General features: G+C 36.7%; 1 protein-coding gene across 2 annotated transcripts in view; it reads left to right on the top strand.

Annotated features, from left to right (window-relative positions):
- Positions 1-2,968: 2,968 nt before the first annotated feature.
- The window catches only part of LOC311276492 (L-asparaginase 1-like), a 38,993-nt gene continuing 33,293 nt past the window's right edge, over positions 2,969-8,668 (top strand). For both annotated transcript variants that reach the window (XM_084386176.1, XM_084386177.1), the window contains exon 1: positions 2,969-3,098. In XM_084386176.1, the coding sequence (XP_084242302.1) occupies positions 2,988-3,098 (111 nt within the window). In that variant the 5' untranslated portion in view covers positions 2,969-2,987. The remainder of the gene's footprint in view (positions 3,099-8,668) is intronic.

The following is an 8,668-nucleotide window of genomic DNA, read 5'->3' as shown; positions in this document are numbered from 1 at the left end:
TGTGTATAAAAATGATGTTATTTAAGCCAGCGCAAATACCTGTGTTTACATCCTGTTTTCGGTTGAAGTCCAAAGTAATCGATTGTCGAGTTCATGCGCATAGGTTTAGTTACCTATGATCACGCGCCTGAACTCGGCAATCGACTACTTTGGACTTCAACCGAAAACATGATGTAAACAAAGGTATTTGCGCTGGCTTAAATAACATCATTTTTATACATATCTTGCACAACTACTGCAGTCAGATTCACTCGTGTTCACTCTGAAGGAATCACTCACATTTTCTGTGCACTTGTAATGACACATCAAGGATGTTAAGAGGCTAAAAGCAGGTTTAAATATTGCCCCACTGAAGTCAACAGGGTGCAAATTTTAAAAATAGAATAACTCGGTGTAGGCAACACCGATTTTTGTCGTTGTTCTCTGTATTGACAGCACTCCAAATGTACAAAAAAATGAGCTCAATGTTAAAATTGACCAGAGTTCTCCTTTAAACCCTTTCAACTTCACATGAGTATCATGTAGTGTCCACATTATAAAGAGTAAAAGTAACATTGAGCATTGAGATAATCAAGTGAATATGTAAGTCGGGGGTCCTCAACTCTGGACCACGAGATACACTCCTGCAGAGTTTAGCTCCAACCCTAATCATACACACCTCAACAAGCTAATCAAGGTATTCGTGATTACTACAAAGTTACAGGTGTTGTGGCAAAAACAATAATTAACAAAACAGCATCACAGCATAAGAGACATCAGGATTCAAACTGTCCTTAAAATATATTTATTCTTGCAAGAATAGTTCCCAGTCCATCCATAGTCCAGCTGCAGGCGGAGTGAGACATTTCAGAGGTGTTTGGCTGGCAGTTTTCTCCTCAAAGCTATCTCTTACAGCCCCCCCAAACAAAAGAAACAGAGGAACCCCTGTGGCTCCCCTAACCCCTCCCAGCCCGGGAATCTTCCCACCTCTGAAGTCTCACACACACCCTTCCAGCTGTATCAACATCATAAAAAGAAACTCAAAAAACAGCCAAATGAATGCATGGCATTCATTTGTTAAATCATTGAAAATAAAATACAAAGAAAAGATAAATTTTTCCATAACACAGGTACACAGCAAAATCCGTGTTAAATCAACACTGCTTGGAAAACATATAGTCCCAATCTACAGAGTGTTAAAAGTGTTAATGAGATAATTAAGTGATTAATTAAGAGATGATTCAGCATTAGTGATGAACACCTGCTGTTAACAAGCAGAATCACTGAAGGAAAGAGAAACACAAGAACTACAACTGCCTTCAACCACAGCATTAGATGAAATCAACTGAAGATAAAGGAAGACATTAAATCTCTCAAGGTCTCAGCAGAGGAATCAAATTTGATTATGGTTGGAGATGAACTGTGTAGGACAGTCGATCGACAGTTAAACTCTTCAGGAAAGTGGATCTCACGGCCCAGAGTTGAGGACTGCTGAAGTGATTGTTGAGCATTAGTGATGAACACCTGCTGTTAACAAGCAGAATCACTGAAGGATAGAGGAACAATAAGAACAGAATAAAAGAGACAACAACTTCAACTGACCTCTATCCAGTACACATGATTACACTTATCACTAACCAGATTTACTTTATTTCTGTTATACGTCCACTGAAGTTCTTGTTGAGAATTAACAGAGGTTTGGATCTTGATGTTTTATTGAAAATATTTGGTTTGAATGTCAGTGTTTCTTTTAGTTTGTCTGTTGACATTAAAACCTAAAAATAATTTTGTTTTCAAGCTGCTTTCACATTCAAAAAATATGATGATGATCAATGAGTGCTGATTGTTATTCAATAATGATGACTGATCTTATCCTTGTTTTCAATCCTTTATCTAAAGTGTTATATAATTAAAATGCAACTCTCCATTACCACCACTTAGAAACAACAGCAAGATTCCAGCAACAATCATTATGACGGATGTTTTAAACACAAGAAAAAATACTGTTACAACATCAGTTAGACGCAGACATCGAAACTCGGCACATGAATCTAAAAAATGGCGACAATAAAAAGACCATCCAGCTGCATCATTTATTCAGTTTTGTACTATGCTGCCATCCAGCATGCATTACACAAAACTTTTGATTGTCACCATTGTTAAGATTCACATGCTGATAGTTGATCTCTGTGTGTGTCTGATTGATGATGGGACTCAAAATGTCTTATACTCTCTATGATTTTAATATTATCTAAAATAACTGATTACTGAAAGATTGCTGGATGAATGAATCTTATCTGAGCTACATGATGTATGAACCCACTACTGTTGCAGTTGAATATTCAGCAGTACTGCAGAAATCAGTTTTCAACTAACATGAACAGATAAACAATGGTGACACACACAGACATCAACAATCAGCGTATGAATCTCAACAATGGTGACAATCAGAAGTGCCATGCTGCAATGCATGCTGGGTACCAGCATAGTACAAAACTCCCAGCATGCATCACTGCGTGAATAAATAGTGATGTTATTGCCCTGTTATTTAGTTTAATTATAAACACAAAAATATATAATAAGAGTTGAGAGCCCAACTAATGGCTGTTGGATGTTTTTTTGTCAAACACATTTGCAGCAGCAAAGAAACGCTATAGTGAAATGAGATCATGTGATGCCTGCTTTTGGTCCACCCACTGCATTCCACGCTGCAAGTGGACCAGATAATAAACTTGTGTGGGTCGGTGAAGTCAATTTCTGTGAACTTAGTCTAACAACACAATGAATTAGGACAACTTTAACTTGAACAGAAATGAAAAGGCTGAAATAACATTTAACCATTCACAAAACATATTAACTTTTTATTTTATGCGCATGCGCCAAAAAATACTACGTCATGAGTTTGAAAAATGCGCTGTCCTTCATGTTTCTGATAAATACAGGCTTCATAGAAAGTGTCACCGAATTTACTTTTTTCTCCAGTGAAATATTTACAGATCCAAATAAAGATGTTGTCCTGGCTAACCTCCTGCCTGAAGACACAGGTGACTAACCTGAATCAACCCAGTCTAAATGGTTCAGGACAACCAACTGAAAATCATGCAGATGATGAACCCAAGGTAAATATGTGTCGTCTACAGCATTACACTGCAAATAAAAAGCAGAGAGAATCAGGGCTGGACTGGTAATCTGGCATACCGGGCAAATGCCCGGTGGGCCGACGTGCTTTTGGGCCGATACATCTCATACTTTTTTTTTTTTTCGTTTTGTTTTGTTTAATTGACGGCGCTGGGTTAGTGCCGGTGTAATGCATTGGTCAAAAAAAAAGGTAAGCGTTAGGTTTTTTTTTTTCACTGACAGACCGGCCCTGAAACGCGTAGATCAGCGGCCCATTGGTTGTTTTCTTGATTGACACTGGGCTGGCCCAATCACATCTTTAAACACCTCCCCCTCTGGGCTTTGAGTGAGTGTCAAGTGTGTCAAAATAGTCTGAGAGATGGAGAAGAAACGCAAGGAATGTGCAGAGAAATAGCGTGAAAAATAGATACAGGCCCTTCAAGCAGACGCTGTAAAATGTGTCAAGATATATATATATGTTTTCTGCAGCAGCAGGACCTTCATCAGCTCCTGTGGCTGATGAGGAGGATCAGGAGAGAGATGAGTGTAACGTAGAGTCCGCGGTAGGCAGAACTACTTTCAAAAAACTTTGGCTATAATTGTATGAACCCATAACCCGGTTACAGATTATTTCCACATCTGCATAGTTGACGATTACAGCAATTTACTAGAAGTTTAATGAGACGCGTTTGTATCCATGTTTTCCGTAAAAATAAAAGCTTGATGCAGTTTCCGTCAAAATAAAAGATCATGTGCTTATCTCTTTCAAGTTTAGAAATTAGTACAAAACTAATTATGAAAGTTTTCTTTATTTTTATTTCGGTGCATTATTTTTTACAATATATGGCTATTAGGCTACTATCATGAGATTAATATTATAACTATTATTGTGTAGCCTAGTAGTGTAATATAGACAGACACAGTTACTAAAAGAGGTTTGATTTTTTTTCTTTGTTATACTTGCACACTGAATATGGGTTGGAGCTTTTAATTTTGAACCCTCAAACTGCACCAGATTGATGAATTTAACATTAAAATGCACAAAATTTTCTTAGGGGGACCATGCCCCCAAACCCCCCTTGAAGGACTGAGGTCCACTCACCACAATTTTACCAAAATTCCGGTGAGAAACACTGGTATTGCTATGCCAATGCAGCTTATAGTTTGTTTTTTGGATTCACCACTGTGTGGAGTATAGTTCGACTGTATTAATAAATTACAATTTTGTACTTATTTTATCTGTTAACTCTCACTCGTTTATACTCACTCATTACATGGTATTAGTGGTTATAATGAATAGGAGTTTAACAAAAACATATTCAAAGGCGTGCAAAGATGGGTGGTGTTTATGATCATATGTAGTGGGCCAGTCTGGGCCAAAATGCCAGGGCCGATTATCTGTCCCAGTCCAGCCCTGGAGAGAATTGATAACAGCGGCAACAAGCAACCGTTTTGCAACTTCTGAAAATTCCTGGAGGGATTCTGGCCTTCACAGGGAATAGTGGACACTTCAGGACTGTGTTGTTGTCGCGTCCAGACGCAGGTCCTTCATTAGATCTGCATATGGCTTGTATCTTTTTGAACGTTTAATAAATATTATTACACAAAAAAATTATTGCACATTTTATACGGATTACATAAGAGAGTAGTCTGTTTCTATTCGTTTTGACATTTCAAGCTTTCTAGGCATCCAGGCGCATGTCCACCGTCTGATCTGGATACGGCCTGGATCCGGCGGACTCTGGTAAACCTTGGGATAAACAGAGAGACTAATATTAGCATAGATGCCATTCTTCTTATGATGTAACGAGTACATCAGGATTTATGGGAAATGTTCCTGTTTCCAGCTGACCAAATCTATGCAGCCTAACATTGAATTACAGAAGTTGATAATGTGTTGTGTATGCTATGTCAAAGAGATGTGTTTTTAGTCTAGCATGGAACTGACAAAGTGTGTCTGCTTCCCGGACAATGCTAGGAAAGTTCCAAAGTTTAGGTATAGGAGAAGGATCTACCGCCAGCAGTCGATTTTGAAATTCTAGGTATTATCAACTGGCTGGAATTTTGAGATTGCAATAGACGTTAATGACTATAATGCGTTAAGAGCTCGCTCAAGTACTGGGGAGCTAAACTGTGAAACTGCTATATTAGGGCTAAGAGAAATACACATACTTTATTTTACAAATGTGAAGGAGGATAAAATACTGTAAAAAGTTATAGTTATGATTCAATTGATTGCAGCCCCTAGTTGAAGTTCTCTATCTTTTGTATGTGGGACTTTTATGTTTGGTGCCGCAACATCCTCTGTTTGGCAAAATTGACTTTTATTTTGACAGGAGAGTACTTTGGAAGAGAAAGGCCTTCTGTAGTAGAAAAGGCAAGCCAGGTTAGAGCACAGGAACATGCATGTGAGGTGATCCTGTTTAAACCAAAGAGATCTGTGTTTTTTTAGCCTTCTAAAGGGCAATACTTCTCACGCATTGACTATTTGATCAAGGACCCTCGGATAAGTGTCCATTTTTTCTGATTTCACTATTGAGTTATCAATGTACTTAGTTGGTTAACCTGCTTATGCCTATCTTTGTCTGCTTTCAAGCATTAATACATTCATGCCTTGAGAGTTCCCTGAACTTTTAAGTGACTACTGGTTTACTAAAGTTGCAAGCCAAGTTTGTTACAAAACCATTTAGTGTTCTGTAAGTAATCAGGAAAATTTTAAAATGTACACAGTGTTTAAGAGCACAGCAAAAACTCCAGTGTTAAATTAACACTCCTGAGAGTGTATAGGAGTCCACACTCAAGAGTGTAAAGTGTTAAAATATGAGTGTTAAATTAACACTCAAGAGTGTTAAAGTTAATGAGATAATTAAGTGATTAATCTAGTGATGATTGAGCATTATTGAAGACACCTGATGTTAACAAGCAGAATCGCTGAAGGAGAAAATCACAAATTGTAAGTTACCATTAAGGTGATCATGTTTGCTTTAGTTGGGCTCTTGACCCTTTTACGTTTTGCTTGTCTGCTGTTATTGATTTATAACAGTCAGATGAACAAAGAGACAATGTGATCTGATGGTGTTGGTTATGTTTTGACATAATCATGTTGTGATCCGAAAAACGAAACTTATTGAGATGGCTTAGCTTGTTAGTTACAGCAGCTCTGTGATTCTACAGTATATGATGTTCAGTATTTATCATACAATCCAAAAAATTTTCATAAACATTGTTCTGATCAAAAGACATTCAAATTAATTTATTTAGAAACACAGACATCAATAATCAGCCTGTGAATCTCAACAATGGTGACAATAATAAAGCATGTTGCAGTGGCTGCCACCAATCACAACTCATTAATGGCTCCCATCATGCATTGCGGTATGAATAAATTATGATCTGAATTGTCTATGTAATTTACTTTTCCTAATTGAATATTCTGCTTGTCACCATTGTTGAGATGCATAGACTGAATCTAGACGTCTGTGTGTGCCTAAAAAAAGATAAAAAAAAAAACAAAACAATTTTTAAGAAATCCTTTGTATTATATCTAAAATTCTGGAAATTTTGAAGAATCACAGTTACGCTGTAACCAACAACATAAAGCTAAGTCAGAAATAAGGATCTTAATGAGTTCAGTGATCAATTTCAAATGATGATTGTCACAATATAACCAACACCATCAGATCACTTTTTTTTCTTTGTTCATCTGACTGTTATAAATCAATAACAGCAGACAAGCAAAATTTAAAGCAAACATATAAGGGTCAAGAGCCCAACTAAAGCAAACACAGATCACCATACTGTTACCTTACAATTTGAGATTTTCTCCTTCAGTGATTCTGCTTGTTATCATCAGGTGTCTTCAATAATGATCAATCATCACTAAATTAATCACTTAATTATCTCATTAACTTTAACACTCTTGAGTGTTAATTTAACACTCATATTTTAACACTTTACACTTTTGAGTGTGGACTCATATACACTCCCAGGAGTGTTAATTTAACACTGGAGTTTTTGCTGTGTGTGTCTAAAGTGCTGGAAAAGAGAGAGTTAAAAGTTTCTGTTCCAATATCAAGTTCCTCTAAGCTATCTGGGATGCTGAGATGATGAAACTGATCAGGAAGATCATTAATAAAGCAATCTTTAGTGACAGAAGTGATATGTCTAACATATTTGTAACACTGAGTTGGCTTTGCAGCCTTGGCTAAATTAAGAATACACAAGACTAGATAATGATCTGAGATGTCATCGCTCTGCTGCAGAATTTCAACAACGAGTAGGTCCTGACACTTGTTGTCTAACTCCAATCGAGTTTAGAATGTCTTTAAATGATAATCCCAATGCATCTTTTTCATTATCAACATGTATATTAAAATCACCAACAATTATGACTTTATCTGCAGCCAGTGTTCTAAATGAACTTTTTTGATCACCAGCCAATGTGGCTGGTAACTTTCTAAAGTTACCAGCCAATCAGAATATCCACTAGCCAATTTTTTTCGGGTGAAAATAAGAGAAATTATGAGTGCCACTGAATGCATTTGATTATTTTATTAGAATTGCTGGCATGAAAAACACAAAGTACAATACAACAAAATATACACAGAAAGTGCAAACATTTAATTTCAAGTTTGGGATCTATCTATCTATCATTTGAATCACATGTCTTCAAAGCTCTTCTTCTTCTTCTTCAGAGGTACCATCAGAATCTGAGCCACCCTCTGTTCCTTTAGTTCCATGTTTGCGCACAAAGTCAGGCCTGTGTGAGCGCAAACTGTCAGCATGCCAGATGTCAATGGCTTTGGTTGGGTCAAAGTCTTTGATGTCAGGTGAGCACAACTGGGTTTTAAGGAGGTCAGAGAGGGTCTCACCTTTTAGGCGTGAGCGCCAGTCACTCTTTACCTGCACTGTCAGAAATAGGGGTACAGCAGGAGTCCATTTCTGTCCCCCAAGATACATATATGTACCTTTTTGAGGGTCAAAAAGGTACATATATGTCCCCAAGCATTAAAAGGTACAAATATATACCGTTTATTTTAAAGGTTACGGTACAATATCAAAAGACAGCCTCTGCTAAGTAATTTTTTTTTTTTTTTTAAGGTTTTAATGATACCTTAATCATTTAAGGTATATTTTAACTTATCACTATATTTGAGTAGCCTTGAAATAAAGGAAATAAAAATTTTGTAAGTCAATTTACTGATATTAAATACTGATAAATATTAAACACAGCCTAAACTCCAGTGTTAAATGAACTCTCCTGGGAGTTTATTTGGCTCCAGACACAAGAGTGTTAAAGTGTTAAAATATGAATGTTAAATTAACAATCAAGATTGTTAAAGTTAATGATCTAATTAAGTGATTAATTGAGTGATGATTGACCATTATTGAAGACACCTGATGATAACAAGCAGAATCACTGAAGGAGAAAATATCATTTTTTAAGACACAGTTATGGTGATCAGTGTTTGCTTTAGTTGGGCTCTAGACCCTTAAACTGTTAACATTAGATTTTGCTTGGTTGTTGTATCTGAGTTATAACTCTCAAATGAACAAAGAGAAAAGTTGATCA

Source organism: Rutilus rutilus (assembly GCF_951802725.1).
Source record: "Rutilus rutilus genome assembly, chromosome: 1".
Taxonomy (NCBI): Eukaryota; Metazoa; Chordata; class Actinopteri; order Cypriniformes; family Leuciscidae; genus Rutilus; species Rutilus rutilus.
The sequence above is the reverse complement of the archived record's forward strand: the minus strand, read 5'-3'. Positions and strand labels throughout refer to the sequence as shown.